The 15,704-nt window shown below is 34.1% G+C and overlaps 2 protein-coding genes across 3 annotated transcripts; one reads left to right on the top strand and one right to left on the bottom strand.

Annotated features, from left to right (window-relative positions):
• The first annotated feature begins 1,398 nt into the window (after positions 1 to 1,398).
• LOC108210696 (protein FREE1) lies at positions 1,399 to 6,621 on the top strand. Of its 2 annotated transcripts, none has more exons than XM_017382084.2 (10): positions 1,399 to 2,258; positions 3,057 to 3,143; positions 3,788 to 3,919; positions 4,391 to 4,516; positions 4,643 to 4,708; positions 4,780 to 4,890; positions 4,994 to 5,086; positions 5,824 to 5,857; positions 6,021 to 6,094; positions 6,231 to 6,621. In XM_017382084.2, exons 1-10 carry the CDS (start codon positions 1,632 to 1,634, stop codon positions 6,306 to 6,308), a joined length of 1,428 nt encoding a protein of 475 aa, XP_017237573.1. In that variant the 5' UTR covers positions 1,399 to 1,631; the 3' UTR covers positions 6,309 to 6,621. The 2 variants fall into 2 exon arrangements, with proteins under 2 accessions (XP_017237573.1, XP_017237574.1); XM_017382085.2 differs by having other exon boundaries at positions 1,481 to 2,258; positions 5,827 to 5,857; positions 6,231 to 6,450.
• Positions 6,622 to 10,287: 3,666 nt separating this feature from the next.
• LOC108210973 (F-box protein At4g35930) lies at positions 10,288 to 14,251 on the bottom strand. The gene is made up of 5 exons (XM_017382438.2): positions 14,111 to 14,251; positions 13,381 to 13,812; positions 11,103 to 11,177; positions 10,882 to 10,988; positions 10,288 to 10,791 (listed from the first exon to the last, which is right to left on the bottom strand). The coding sequence occupies exons 2-5, from the start codon at positions 13,777 to 13,779 to the stop codon at positions 10,533 to 10,535; spliced, it is 840 nt and encodes a 279-aa protein (XP_017237927.1). The 5' UTR covers positions 13,780 to 13,812; positions 14,111 to 14,251; the 3' UTR covers positions 10,288 to 10,532.
• Positions 14,252 to 15,704: the final 1,453 nt, after the last annotated feature.

Genomic DNA, 15,704 nt, shown 5'->3' with positions numbered 1-15,704 from the left:
CCCAAATTTATAATAAAAACAAAAAAAACTTAACGATTAGTTCAGGTTGAACTTGAAATCGGGGAACTCGGTAGATTTATAATGATCAGGAGTAATATAAACAAAATAGAGATAACGAATTAGAAACTTGATCATATAAAGTGCAGATGAAGAACTCAGATTGTTTAATCTACATAGAGAGAGACTTACAGATCGAAGGGAAGAGGGGGCCGTTATGATCAACTGTATTCGAATTAGCAGAAGAGGCGGGAGTTGTTACTTGTGACTCATTAAACGGGGTCGTCCAGTGACTTAAAGAGAGTCCTGACGTCGTCTTGTTATTTGTACCGATGTCGTTTCTATCTTCTAAGCTAGCCCAGGCCCAATTGTGGGACAGGCCGGATCACTTTTATCATTTATGCTGTGAATGGGGTCGTAAAAAACCGGAATCAGACTTAGCCGGTGAAGTCATCGTTCAGGGATTAATCTGATAATCAGAATGATTAATCGGCTCACTAATTGGAATTAATTTAATATTTTTTTAAAATTATATATAACATATATTATAGATTTCTTGTCTTATAAAGTCAAAATAGTATAAATTTAGCCCGCAAGGGTTGGTTCAGTTGGTTAAAGAGGGAAATATATCCTCTTTGTCACATGTTCGACTCTGAAAGAAGGAGAATTTGTGATTATGCTTCCCAGATCAGAGCTTGTCGCTTAAGTGCGATTTATCTTGGTTCACGTAGTTTGCAAACTATTACGTTAGATCATGGATTTACCCAATGCGCACCCGAAGGGTAGTGGTTGCAGGTTACTACGTTAAACAAAATAGTATAAATTTATATATCACAGAAATATGACCTATTATGTGTATAGAAAATATCATTAGCAAAATTAAATTTAAAATTGACCGATTTTTTTACCGATTTTGACCAATTAATCTTATTTTTGATCGACTTTTAACCCGATTAACGGTTAATCGAGATGGAACCCATCCGAACAGCGATTAATCACGGACTTATAAAACAATGCTATTAATAGGTTATAATTTGGGCCAAGCATGGGTCAAATAATTTTCATATTTAATTTATAAATAGCATATAATTTTCATATTTAATTTATAACTAGCATATAACTAGCATGGGTCCAAATACTCTTTAACTAATCGATGTGTGATTTTACAACACACACCAGAAAAATCAAAATCGAAATAATTTTGAAATATTAGTGTTTGATAGTTAGTGGATTGAAATAGAGGTTTGGGTCTAAAAAACTAATTTTGAAAAAACTATTTTAAATTAAAAATTTTAATTTGTGTTGGAAAAAATTAATTGATCAGCTATTTACCAAATATTTTTTTGATAAACTGCTAATTCAATCGATCGATCAAAACCTCAATTTTAACGAGCTAAGCGCACAGGTATACTGTCGGTCGTCTGTAGTAATTTCTTGCAATGCCCTGAAATGCAAGGACAATACTCCATACAACTGTCTCTGCCTTAGCGTGCCACCTATTCTTTCTTCTTCCTTCAACTCTGTCTCCTTTCATTCTTCTACAGCGTACGTTTTAAATTACCACAACCATTTCTATATACACCTCAAGTAATCCCTCGTCCCAAACCCTAACCCTTGAATTCCCTTCAAATAACATGAATTACAACACAGATTCAAATCCATATTTCCAATACGATCATCAATCTTATCATTTGCAAAACCCTAATTTCATTCCTCATAATCAATTTACTACTACTACTACTCCTGCTGTGGGTGCTGATTCACAAGCCTCTGCTCCTCCTATTTCGTCTGATTACTCCCTTGATTATTCTGGTTACTATGATGATTCTCCGGTTTTGCAACACACTGATCACCGTTTCCACCAATTAACCCCTAATCCTGATTTTAGTCGGAATCAGAATACCGAAATTTTCGGTAATTCTGTTCCACCGTTTTTGAATGAGGCTAGTTCTTATTATAATGATCAGATGAATGGGGTTTATGGAGGGTTTGGTGGTGATAGTGGGGGGAATGTGGAGGGTTATGGCGGTGGGTCTGGAGTGGTTTTCGATGATTATGGGAGGCCTATTAGTGCTCCGAAAGGGGATATAAATGTTGCAAAAGGGAATGAGAGAAATGAAGTTGGAAGTTTTGGTGATATTGTGAGAGCTGTTCCGAAGGTTGAGGATGTTGAGAAGGAAGTGAATGATGGTGTGCAGAAGTTTCGGGTTAAGATGTTGTCGGAAGGTGGAGGGCAGAGCGATATGGATGTGCTTTGTCAGGTATGTGGGGTTGTATGTATATTGCATTTGGTTTTGTTGTTCATAGTGTTTGATGTTTTACTCTATTTCTGTAGTTGATGGTAGCTAATTATCATTTTAAGGTTGCGCTTGGTTGGAAGAAATGGAATATGATAGGGTATTATGGCGGGCATAACTAAAATATTGTGAACAAGATTAGAGGTTGAAAACAAGGGGAGTTAGTTGGTGGTGAAAAAATATTATAAGGGGTGAATCTATATGATGAGATTTTGTGAATGCTAGGATTAGGATGAAGCAAAAGTTACTCCCTCCGTCCCAGGTTCTTTACGCTGGGGACGGAGGGCTCGACACACATTTTAAGACTTCCGTTAAGTATAGTTGCATAATTTATTTTTAAAATTTTCTTTTTCTAGAATAAAAATTCAATGTTTAAATTTTAATTTAGAAAACAATATTTTAAAAATAAATTATGGAAATATACTTAACGAGAGCCTTAAAATGCGTGTCGAGATTACGTTCTACGATGTAAAGAATCTGGTGGGACGGAGGGAGTATATGTTAATTTTCGGGAGCAAACTATGGTTGAAATTTTGGAATGGAATTGATTAACTGAAAATAATGTTGTCACAGCGACCAAAAAATGTAGTAATATTTATATTTCAAAACCTACTAAGCCTGATATGCATCTCCGGCCTTTTTACTCGGTATATAAGTTCAATGTGTGTAGTGTCATTGTAGCACAGAATTATAAAATGTTCAAGAGCACCGTTTTGTTTGTAACATGTGTGGCGTACTTACTCTTTATTATTTCAATGCCAGATTGGTTTGGATGGAATTCGGATACTTGATTCAGCTACAAATCGGATACTGAAAATCTATCAACTTGAGACTTTGACAAGATGGGAAGTAAGTTTACTGTAGATTCTCATCTTAGACTGCAAGTGCTTGTGTATCGGCAAGAACTTCATATCTAGTACACTGAAATAATAGAAGGAAAAAGAACAGAGATTAATCTACAGTAACTGCTAAGAAAAAGCAAAGCACAATTTTGAACTCCGTTCCTATCCTTTTACTTCCATTATTAATGTGCTCCCTCTGTTAGACATGTTAGTCTCTTCACTTTTTTGCACGTACTTTTAAGAGTTTTGACCGCATGCTTAAAATTATTATTTTGAAAATTTTCTTTTTGTGAACATATTTTTATTCACGAAAAGAAAATTTTAAAAATAATAGTTGTAAGTGTGCGGTCAAAGCTTTTAAAAATACGTGAAAAAAAGTCAAGAGACTAACATATTCCAACAGAGGGAGTACACACTAAGATGATGGTCAAGAATTTTGTTAAGTGACCTACTAAAATAAGGAAATAAATTCAATTAGTTATCAGTATTATGCATTCTTAATACTTCAAAATATTTCATTAAATAGATTGAAAATTGGCCTCTATAAAATTATCCTACCAACATATTGTTAGCAATTTATGTCCTCACATCTTCTGTTCAGCGGAAGCTTTTTTTTAATAACCGCTTTTGGCTATTTTACCATGCTTTTAGGTGCTGGATTCTTATATATTTGCATTTTGGGTCCAAAGCTCTATTGACAATGAACCAAGACGGATCAGGATAAAATCCAATAGCTATACTACAAGCAACCTTCTAGACACAGTCGCAGCAGCAAGCATTCAGGTACACTAAGCTATTTTGTCACAGTTCATTCATGTTTTCGTTTTGGTTATTGTATGGCTGTGTGCTTTAACACAGTTGCTGGTTTTTTGGTGCTTTGGTTTTTGCTTGGTATCGTATTCGTAACACATACTGGTGTTATATTTTTCAAATAATTATTATCGTACCTTGTCAGTGCTTAATTAGTGATAATTGAGAAGTGTTAAATATCAAATAAATATATGGTTTATTTCAATAAAATTAAAGCTACTCTTTTCCTAATACAAAAGTAGGAATTCGGTCGGTGCGTGGTATGGTGTCACAAACTTTTAGTTGCTCCACTCATTTTTTCCCTCTCCTTTTGCTTTTGGTAAGTATGAGGAGATGTGTACTTTCCATGTTTATGCTACGAAATCATGTCGTATTTGTAGGTGTAGTTTATTTTTTTTATTGTTAATCTGCTAAGTATACTTTGTCTCTCTTATTTGAAAGCAGCTTAAAGAGATGGCAGAAAGTAATAAACCCTCCACTTCTATTAAAGAATCTGATTCTGACAAGAAGAAAGGTTTGGCTGATTGGATGAATTTGGTTAAGCCTGGCTCTGAGGAAAAAGATCATTGGGTTAGATCTTTTTACTATTACAGTGTTTGTTTGCAATTTTTTTTAAAATATTAGATTATGAGAAGAAGAGCTTTCTGATAAAAGTTAATGAATAACTGTCCTCTGACTTCAAGTTTCTATTGATAGGTTCCCGATGAAGCAGTGACTAAGTGCACAAATTGTAGAACAGATTTTGGAGCTTTTGTTAGAAGGGTTAGTATTGCTGATGGAGGACTGTCTTGGTAAATGTTCAAACCTCATGCCCACAAATCTTTTTATTGCAGCATCATTGCAGGAACTGTGGAGATGTTTTCTGTGACAAGTGCACCCAAGGCAGAATTGCTCTCACCGCTGATGAGAGTGCCCAACCGGTTCGTGTATGTGACGGGTGCATGGTATGTGCTTCCGATACTTGTCTCTATTTCTTCATTCGTTATATATACATCTTCTCACAGTTGCCGTCCATAGATTTTCATATTTCTTATTGTTTTCTTACAGGCAGAAGTTTCCCAAAGGATGAGTAATGCAAAGGAAGTGACTGCCAAAGTTACTGGGTTACGGAGTCACAACGACCTTGCAAAACAACTTCAGGTAGACACATAATAGCACTGATATGGTTTTGAAATATTTTTATGCCTCGGAATATCTTTGTTGGGAAAATTAGTTGTGGTGGAAAGAATATATTCACACCATCCAGGAGGCGGCTGCGGCATAAACAGATACTTATTAGTCATGATAATTATATTTAAGAAAGTTAAATCTATGATTATAATAGTAAACCCAGAATATTTATGTCATTGCAAAACAAATATAATTATACAATATATGACCCCCTCTCCCCCTGTTTCATACAAATGAATATGTTATGTTTCTAGAATTCTAGCTGTGACATGTACATAATTTTTTTGACCATTATCTTCTGTAATCCTCGTCATATCTTACTTTGGTTGGTGCATGAATAACCATCACTATTTGATAGCTGTTCTGCCTCTTTACTATTACAGTTTTGACTGCTGCAATTTATGAAGGTCACTTAAAAATTGAATAGCCAACTAGTGCATACTGCTATGGACTTCCTTATGACATATATTGTATATGATAATTAATGTGTTACCAGATGTTCAACCTAATACATTCTATTAGGATTACATGTTTTTAGTTTAGATGCATTAAGGATGATGTACCTAGTTTCAGGTTGTAATTAATAGCTCCAGTTACACAATAGCCAGTTTCAAAGATTGTTTGGTGGCTTTTTAGTCCTCTAATTTGTTTCATCAAATTTATTTCTGTATGCACGAGCTAAGTTGTTTGTCAATGATATGCAACAGGAGGCAATGGAGAAAAATCGGAAGCCATCAACAGGTAAGTACTTTTACTAGGAGTAGGGGGTCATTGTTGTTCTGTGATAGTTCGGTGCCATTTTAATTTAAAGAAATTAAAACCAGATGGAAACAATTTCAAAACCAGAGTACTTGCTCACAAATTTAGCAGTTATTCCTTTGCTAAAATATTATGAAATCTGTAGGTGTCGTCATGCCTATTAGATCTGATACGGGAATGAGAGAGGTTGAGTGTCCAACTTGCACGTTTCATCTTCAGGTAAACTATCGTTTCGAGATCACATTGATATTTCCTCTGTACATTTGGTGTAATGTGAAGAAGTGGCAAGGTGTGGTTGAGTAATTTGACTACCTTAGGTGGATACTTTAGTGAATATTATTTTCATGGACTGCAGGTGAAGGTCCCAACCTCTGGTTCTAAAACTATTGAATGCTACATCTGCCGGCACCCCTTCCTTATTGGTGCTCCCTGATGTGACTCTGACTCTGGCTCTTGACTATTGATTTCAACTGGCAATTGCCAATTGTCAATTGTCATGTAACAATATCAAGATCCATTTTTTGACATTGCCCTGCTACAGTGTTACATGTTTGTGTTTAATGTTTTTCTGTCCAGTTCTCAGGGTCATATATCTCTTTGCTTGGTAGAAAAATATATTTGTTGAGGTTGTAAAATCAATAATGAGTGCAAATACTGATGAGGTTGATCATTTGTGTTTATATAATGTAGGATGATCGGATATGATAATATTTAATTATGATAATATTTCATATTGCCAGCCTGAATTTTATCATATTCAAAATAAAATTCCTGATGATCAATATTGAGGTGTGCAGTGCTTACGAGATTTATCGTATGCGTTTGTATAATGTATATACCGAGTTGCTTTACCACTTATGAGTTGCAATCTGAAAATTACTTGCAAGTTTATTATTGGTTTCCAGTACGGAAGTTGGAAGTAAATTGTGAGATGAATAATGCGAAATGAGAAATGTAAATTACGTGTGAGTTTATTATTGGATTTTAATACGAAAGCTGGAAGTTAATTTTGAGTTGCAATCTGAAAATTACTTGCAAGTTTATTATTGGATTTCAGTACGGAAGTTGAAGTGAATTGTGAGATGAATGATGGAAAATGAAAAATGTGTACTTGCGTTATAAGTTGTGATTTTGCAATCAATCAATCAATATACTTATATAAGAACATGGGGCGTGTAGGTGGTGCCTCTCACATCGCTCCGTTTTATTTTTCTAATTTTCTGAAATTTTTGAATGAAAATATATCAAATATTAGAACTACCTTTTTTTGTTTCGAGTATGTTAGAAGCAAATTTCAGAATCATTTTCTGAAATTTTTGGATGAAAATATATCAAATATTAAAACTACCTTTTTTAGTTTCGAGTATATTAGAAGCAAATTTCAGAATCTGATTTTGTTTCAGATTATTTATGGAATATAGTAGCTTCAGAATCTGATTTTGTTTCAAATTATTTATGGAATATAATAGCTTGAAAGTTTTAATCTGATTTTGTTTCAAATTATTTAATTATGGGAAAGAGTAACACACAAGTCTCTCTGCACACCCATATAGATTGTAGGGTTTTTGATCATCTAAACACAACCTCCTCTCTATCAATACCACAACAACCTCTCTCTTGTGATAGTTCTCCTGCTTGATTTTTAACTCGGTGGTGCCGTTTTTCTGCAACGAATGCTGTTTATATAGTATTAAAAAAAATAAAGGTTGTTGCAAGTAAATGTAGTTATAGACCGCTACGTGGGAGTCGATAAATTCAAACACGGGAGTCTTGACATGATATTGATGGATGATATCAATAAATTAACTATTGGTGATGTATGTTTGTTGGTTATTCTTTTATAATATTTGTTTTGTTCATCGGACATGTTTGTTGTTGTTAATTGTTATATGATTTACTTTGTATACAGGAAAATATGGTGAAGAAGCGAGGGGCATGTAGGTGGCGCCTCTCACATCGCTCCGTTCTATATTTCTAATTTTCTAGAATTTTTGGATGAAAAATATCAAATATTAGAACTACCCTTTTTAGTTTCGTGTATATTGGAAGCAAGTTTCAAAATCTGATTTTGTTTTAGATTATTTATGGAATATAGTAGCTTAAAAGTTTTAATCTGATTTTGTTTCAAACTATATAATTATGGGAAAGAGTAGCACACAGCTCTCTCTGCACCTATAAATACCCCTGCAATATTACAACCTTACGGATTTAAGTTACATGTTTTTGTGCACAATCAATCAAAAATAATTGGAGGAAGATGACAATGTAAGAACATGATTACTTTTCAACAAAAAAAAAACACAAATAAAATTAAGATTCGTCGTGCTTTAAATTGTTAATTACGCGTATAAATTTATTTTTATTTTTTCACCATGAATTATAGTCCAATTTTGCAATTTTATATATTAGTATTGGTATTACATCAAGATTTTTATAATATAAAATTTATTTTATCCTACAAATATTAAATTTGAAACATTAATATACTTTTTATAGATAGCCACAAAATTATTTTATTCTACATATATTAATATTGAATCATTTATATAATTTTTATAGGCCGCCGCAACGCGCGGCTTCTCAACTAGTTTGACTATAAAAGGATATCTGTGAATTAACTTGCAGTGCATGTACATGGAAAATCAGTGGGCACAAAACTATGAAACAAAAGTATGCAATAATATAAGGGTCCTGTTCCCTGACAACTGTGTGTCGGGGAACATTTAACCAACACACTGCTTCCCAGCCGTTGGATCGTTGATCCAACGGCTGGGACAAAAGAAAAAAATTTAAACGATCCGCAGTTTTTTTACGCGGAATGAGTGGGCTGGGCTTATTGTCCGCTGTTATTTTACGCGGTACGAGCTTGTGGATCCGCTGAAAAGAAACGCGGATGAACAAATAAACCCTACTCTCCAAACTCTTCTTCGTCTCATCCCCATTTGCATCTCTCTCTGGATCTCACAACCAAAACAACACCTGAATCAACCATAACCAACACAACCACTTCATCTCAAGGCCTGTGTATTGTTCAAGAAAAGCTAGTTTGAGAAAGATGTCATTTTCATCAAACACTTCACCGAGATTTGGCAGGCTTTATGATGCAAGATTTGAAGAACACCAACCCCATTTTTGTTTCAAAAAAACCACTCGGTGATAACAAAGACTTCTTCATGTACAGGTAATCAAAGCTTCAATCTGGGTTCGCTTAAATCAGTGAAAAAAAATGATAAATTCAATGATTAAAAGATGATCCGCGTTTCTTTTCAGCGGATCTTAAGACCCGTACCGCGTAAAATAATCGCGGAAAGCAAGTCCAACCCAGTCATTCCGCGTAAAAAAACCGCGGATCGTTTAAATATTTTTCTTTTGTCCCAGCCGTTGGATCGTTGATCCAACAGCTGGGAAACAGTGTGTCGGTTAAATGTTCACTGACAAACAGTTGTCAGGGAACAGGACCCATAATATAAAACAAAAGTATGCAATATTATTGTTTTACATGATCGAAAATCAGTGGGCACAAAACTATAAAACAAAAGTATGCAATATATATTGTTTTAGAGGTATATGAAAAACACGTTTTAGAACACAAAACAATACAACTTTTTGTGTACAGAACAATATAACCTTTTAATCACAACAAACTGTTCTCATTTAATCACTATATTGTTTTACAAAATAATAAATTTACACTTTTAATAAGTACACAACAAAAATTATTATGAGAATTTTTTTATTATTCTCATGAATAAATCATTCGCACTTAGTCGACAGTCGCTATCTTATCTTACTAACGTAAAAAGTAATAAGACAAGTCACGAGAAAAGTAAAGAGAAATTAGTGTTTGAGACCGGATGCGAGCAAGAAAAAGAGACGTTGACTACTTTGTTAATTTTTCACGAGTTAAGTTATCCTTTCAGGCTCCAGGTTCTTTAAAGCCACCAACAGTAGCTTTTATAGTGTGACTTTTCACGTACAAGAAATACAGGATATAGAATAAATACACAGAGTAATTGTGAGCACAAGAAAGATATGGTGATTTGAGGACCACTCTTGATTTTGGGGAAATCAACATATCCACTTCCTCTGCCATAGAACTCATCTATAATTATAAAACTACACACGTACGCAGTTTCGGCCAAATGCATTTAAGGAAACACTCAACACAACTGACAAACTTCTATCTGAACTAGCTAATCTACTAGTATAATTCAGAGCTTGATGTGCATGATCAATGGAGAATTAATCAGCAGCATCGAAAGACACATCAGGCCTTGTTCGTATCAGACATACATGATAACAACACTTCATTAGTCCACTGCAAACACAGAACACCACAAAGCGCTATGCATGAAGCCACATAATCAACAACTTTCGGAAAAACTATGCTGCCTACCAGAGAACACAAAATATTTCCTGTACAAAAAACTTTTAAATTAAAATTCATGCAACTCCCAAGTTTTATCCACGTTTAAATCTTTTCTAAAACTAATGCATATGGCAAAAACCGTCAATCCATAGGTCACCATGCAAAATAAGATAACTTCAATAACCTAGGCTAAACACTAGTACTACAAACTAGTACTAAGCCTTCTACAGAGCAAAAACCATGCTGTACATAGAGGGGTACATGAGATGAGAAAATGACCAAGGGGAGTCAACGAAGTGTGTTCTGAGCAACAGCATGGCACAGCTCATCCTCAGAGAAAAGAACACGATTTGAAGCAATTGTCTTGAACCGGGTCTTCCGTAAAGCTGATGGTCCCATGCACCGTGCAGAGAATGATGGCTCCGGGAAGAGAACGGATCCAGTTTGTGGCCCCTCGGAAAACTTAATACGAGGTGGGCGAGGACCATGTCTGGGTGCTGGAGGGGTTTTTGGACTTCGCAGAAAAATCCCCTTGCCATCTCCCTTGCTGCATCAATGTTCCAACATTAAGAATTTTACTACAAACGTTAAATTAAAATGAACAATATACATTACTAACAGAGATTGAGCATTTCACCTGAAGGGCCAGTGTTCTTTGGCGAGCGGAGTCAGTGCTCTTAACATCTCTTGACGAGATCGATCTGGAGTAGTATAATTAAAATAATATTGCCTAGCAATCACAACCTGCTCAAATTGCAGAAGTTACTACTAGTAGTTTACAATAGACACTTCAAAAAAAAGTGTACAGGGAGAAGCAAAAATAGGGGAGTAGGGATAGGGAGAGAAAGAGAGGCTTACAGATTTTCTGATCCTCTGAGAAACATGGAAAACAGCTCTGAGTTGGTCATGGTGTAGGTGACACATTATCTTGACCTCCAACCACAAAAAAAGTAACATAAATTAGTTTAAAGTACAAACAATTGAAGTTTTAAAAGGATATTATGTTTTCAGTGTAGCTGGTATAAGAGCATCTCAGAGAAATTTGTTATATGATGTCCTATGCTATACTTTTGAGTAATATGGTACAAAACATCACTCCAACAGAGTCATGACTAGAGATGTTCAAAAAATCTGAAATCCGAAATCCGATCCGATCTGATCTGGAAAAAAATCTGAAAAACCCGATCCGAAAAAAACCCGGTCTGGCCCGGCCCGGTCCGAGGGCCTAAAACAGGCCTAGTATTTTCAAAAAAATCCGGATAAAATCCGGATTTTTGAAAAATCCGGGCTTTTTATAACTAAACCAGGCCTAGTATTTTTGGAAAAGCCCGGCCCGGTCCGGCCCAATTTTTAAAAAAACCCGGCCCGATCTGGTTATAAAAAAATCCGGATTTTTTTGGCCCGGTCTGGATCTGGCCCGAACAGATCTTTTGTGCATCTCTAGTCATGACCATTCCCTAAAAAGTTGGGATCTCCTTCTCATTTCTCATTTATAGGTAATGGCTAATCATTCCTCATTTTGTTTTTAGTGATAAAATATTCACTTCCTACCTTTTTCACAGTCTTCCCCACCTTTTTTATATGATTTCCTTACTAATGGATTTTTAATATAATAATAGGGAATGCAAATAAGGATAATTTTGAGATTTGTCCAGCAATATAATATCTCAATTTGAATTATTTAAAATATATTTAGCGAACCCACTAGGATACCTTTTGAGATGCTACAAGTGATAAATATGTAATAGAATATAAGATAAAATATTGCAAGCTTGTAATCAAAATTTGGCTAGGATAAAGGAGGGAAGATTTCATATTTAACATATATAAACAAATTACACATCAAGTAGCAAACGACAAATTACACATTATTAACATTGAAGGATATATAAATCAGATCAGATAATAAATTTCCACATATTATATAGCTCATAAACTTTTGTCGGTACTGATCTCATATAGTCAGATGGAATTAGGGATCGTGTAGCTGGTATAAGTAATGATAGTTAATATAAATATATAATAAAAGATGAAATACTGCAAGCTTGTAATCATCTAATGCTTGGATAACAAAGGGAAGATTTCATATTTGACATTTATGTTTCATGTCATTGAACTTAAACACGACAACTTTTTATAAAGAAGTTTAACTGTTTAAGTGATCATGTAGATTAAAAAATGATATAGTACACTTTATAAAATACAAACAAGCTAACAGTTGAAACCAATGTCCATTAAGTAGCAAACGACAAATCACACATTATTAACGTTGAAGGATATATAAATCAGATCAGATAATAAATTTCCACATATATAGCTCATAAACTTTTGTCAGTACTGATCTCAGATGGAATCATGGATAATGTAGCTGGTATAAGTTATGATATTTAATATAATATAAGATGAAATACTGAAAGCTTGTAATCATATAAGGCTAGGATAACGAAGGGAAGATTTCATAAATGACATATATGTTTCATGTCATTGCACTTAAATGCGACAACTTTTTATCAAGAAGTTTTAACTGTTTAAGTGATGTGGATAAAGAAACGATATACACTTTATATAATACAAACAACCGAACGGTTGAAACCAATGGCCATTGAGTAGCAAACGACAAATTACACATTATTAACATTGAAGGATATATAAATCAGATCAGACAATAATCTTCCACATCTATAGCTCATAAACTTTTGTCGGCACTGATCTCAGATGGAATCATGGATCTTCATGGATCAGACAATAATTTTCCACATATATAGCTTATAAAATTTGGTCAGCATATTAATCTTAGACAGAAACATCGATCCATAATCCCATTCTGTCCTATTATCTGGAACATGATATTAGCTCTGTCACACACACACAAACACCAACACATAAACCGGACAATATGAATAAACAACAAATTTTACAAACCAAGTTACATCCATCAGTAAGCAGTTCTACCTTAGTATAGACATCATAATCACAAATATCAACAAAAAAACACCACATCTAAGGAGATTTCACCCAAAAAAGACAAGTGTATAGCGCAGAGGACAAAACATTAGAAACATGAGTTAACAACAAAATTAAAACACTTCAGCATTCATTCTGTAATTCATTATATAAATCAAAGTGGGAAAGATACCAGTAAATCCATGGGGAGAGCCTCGAGCCTAGAATCAGAATCACACTCATCAGCAGCACAGGGAGTCTTGGGAGTTCTCTGTAAATTATTAGGTGTAGATACATTGATGTCTCCACCCACAGGATTCAACACAGACCTAACAGGTGATGAAAGCATAGAGCTTTCATCAACACCCTTAATCCCCTCATCTTGAACACCACTCCCCTCTATCTTTTCATCCTCAGCAAAAACACCCACCCTTTTCTTCCCAATATCCGTACAGGCGGATACAGACTTAGCCTTCGAATATCGAATCTGAGCCAATGCACCCGGCTTCAAATACTTATTGCTGGAATTCCTAAGCCTCCTCTTGTACTTAGAAGTCTTGGACTTCCTGTTCTGGGGTGACACTTTACCCATATCTCTCTCCAATGAATCACAGTCTCACTAGCCCTAACACATCCAAAATCAATAGCTTACATCAGCAACACCGGCAAAACACGAAATGGAGAAAACCCCATTTGAGATTAGCATAACAATCAAAACTTTAGCACACCCAGATACACATAAATCAAAATCAACGACACCCTAGAAGAGAGACACACACACATACACAAACACATACATAAAAAGGAGATACAGCCGATAAATGATAAAAAGGAAACAAAATGAATGAACATAAACAAAAAGTAGAGTAAAGAAAGTGAGATTCAAAGCAAGAAAGATGTGAGGGAATTTAATTAAGACATACCTGGGCGAGAGAGAGAGAGAGAGCTGAGAGAGACGAGACGGAGGCAGAGGAGAGAGAAAGAAGGGCGGTTAGGGTTTGGGGCAATATAACCTTTATCTCGGGCTTTGTGGAGAGGTGGGGTTCTAGCGAGGGAGGTTTTTGAATTTATTTCCCCTGCCCGCCAATCTATTCTTTTTTTCACTTTTTCACCAAATATTATTATTTACTAGCATTTCGGCTCACACTATAATTTTATTATGTTAAATAATTTACCAGCATTTGAAAACATTTTATTATGTTACACAAAATACAGTTTAATGACATGTGTTTTCATTGATATAGATTATATGTTAGTTTATTAATAATATATAAATTATATTATATAAAGTATTTATATATGTATTGAAGGATGATATTATATTTTAAAATTAAGTAAATAGTTAGTTTAATTATTTTAAATATTCATATAAATAGTTTACACTATTACTTTAACTTATAATGATTGACAATTTACTTTAACTATTCATCAAATAAATAGCTTATCTAAAATTGTTCCTTTATATCATAGTAAATGGTGAATACCCGCTAAAACAAACATTAGTAAATGATCAAACTGAGTTATTAAATAATTAAACTGAGCTAGGGTATATAATCGGATAATTAGAATATTAATTGATCTGAACGGATGTAAAATCTCAAACTAAAATTAAGAGCATCTGTGTAGATCGGATATTCGATTAGTAAAATCTAAACAACAGTACTCTATGTATACGTGTCGCTAACAACACTGGGTCATGTGACAATTTGGGTGGCCATAAAGTCTCAAGTAAAGTCTCAAGCACTCTAGTTAACTACGTCACAGATACATTGTAGTGAGCAATTGTATATACTATGGCCGTGTTTGGGAATTAGCTTAGCTGATTGAATTAGCTGTTTTGACTGGCTGATTGAAATTAGCTGTTTTAGAAGAAAATGTTTGGTAAATAGCTGATTGAATTAGCTGTTTGTACTTTACCCAGACACATTGCAATCATCTAATTGAAAAAACTCCTCCTATTAGTTTTTTCAAAATTAACTTTTTGGATCCAAAAAGCTATTTCAATAAGCTAACTACCAAACACTACTATTAGCTTTTTCATTTGGTCAAATATCTAATTTGATCCAAAAAACTAATTTAATCTCAAAAAGCTAACTTCCTAACACCCCCTATATATCTCACTCAATTTTTCTCCTTTATTCAAATATAAAAACAATTATTTTAAATTGTCTGAGATTCTCTAGGAGTTTGTGTTTTAAAAGTATAGTAATAGTAAGAAATATTATAATTTTTTATAATTTACATACTTAAAGAAATTTGATAGCAAAATTATTGTTAAAAAAAGCTTTTTAGACTTATTTAGGAAAAGTGATTTATTGGAAAATAGGAAGCAAAGGTGGAAGAAGGATGCCAAATAATATTATTTTGTGGGGCCTCTAGTATTGAAAATTAGAAAAATTGAATTCTGAAAAAATAAATTAGATATTTTTAAAAAAAGATGTATTTGAGTTTCCCAACGATCATCCTACGTTTGGTTTTTAAAAGAAATTTTTATGTTGTTTTCGCTTGGATGAAATA

The sequence above is a fragment of the Daucus carota genome, chromosome 3 (assembly GCF_001625215.2).
Source record: "Daucus carota subsp. sativus chromosome 3, DH1 v3.0, whole genome shotgun sequence".
NCBI lineage: Eukaryota > Viridiplantae > Streptophyta > Magnoliopsida > Apiales > Apiaceae > Daucus > Daucus carota.
Note: the sequence above shows the minus strand (reverse complement) of the source record. Positions and strands in the feature narration are given on the sequence as shown.